Raw genomic sequence first — 480 nt, 5'->3', positions numbered from 1 at the left:
GGATTGTTTTTTCGGGGGGGTGCTTGTTAGGGGTTGTTTGGGGGGGGTTGTTTTGGGGGCTTACTTGAGGTTTTCTTAGGGGGTTGGTTGGGGTTTGGGGTTGGTTTGGGGGAGCTTGTTTGGGGTTTGGGTTTTTTTTGGGGGGTGGGGGGACCACACCTTGTAGTAGTTGATGAGGTTGAGGTACTGCAGGGTGGAGATGACATCCTCCTTCTTGATGCTGGTGATCTCACTAATCTCGCTGGGGTTTAGGGGCGGGGTGGGGAGGAATCAGAGCTGGGACTCACCCCCTCAGGACCCCCCTCACCTCCCCAGACCCCCATACAGCCAGGTATTATCCATAACCCCCCCCCTTTCACACCCAGGGCCCGCCCCAAGACCCCCCCCCAAGATATTTTCTCCTCCTTACAGGCCATCTCACAACCCAACAGCAAAAAAAAACAAACAAAAAACAACAAAAAACACAACAACAACAAAAAA

At 52.9% G+C, this 480-nt stretch overlaps 1 protein-coding gene across 1 annotated transcript in view; it reads right to left on the bottom strand.

Annotated features, from left to right (window-relative positions):
• Positions 1–60: 60 nt before the first annotated feature.
• LOC118158627 (histone acetyltransferase KAT5-like) overlaps positions 61–480 on the bottom strand; it is a gene marked incomplete at its 5' end in the record, with an annotated part of 1,849 nt that continues 1,429 nt past the window's right edge. Inside the window, one exon of the mRNA XM_035313297.1 lies at positions 61–241. Coding sequence (XP_035169188.1) covers positions 76–241 — 166 coding nt within the window. The remainder of the gene's footprint in view (positions 242–480) is intronic.

The sequence above is a fragment of the Oxyura jamaicensis genome (assembly GCF_011077185.1).
Source record: "Oxyura jamaicensis isolate SHBP4307 breed ruddy duck chromosome 33 unlocalized genomic scaffold, BPBGC_Ojam_1.0 oxy33_random_OJ71359, whole genome shotgun sequence".
Taxonomy (NCBI): Eukaryota; Metazoa; Chordata; class Aves; order Anseriformes; family Anatidae; genus Oxyura; species Oxyura jamaicensis.
Note: the sequence above shows the minus strand (reverse complement) of the source record. Positions and strands in the feature narration are given on the sequence as shown.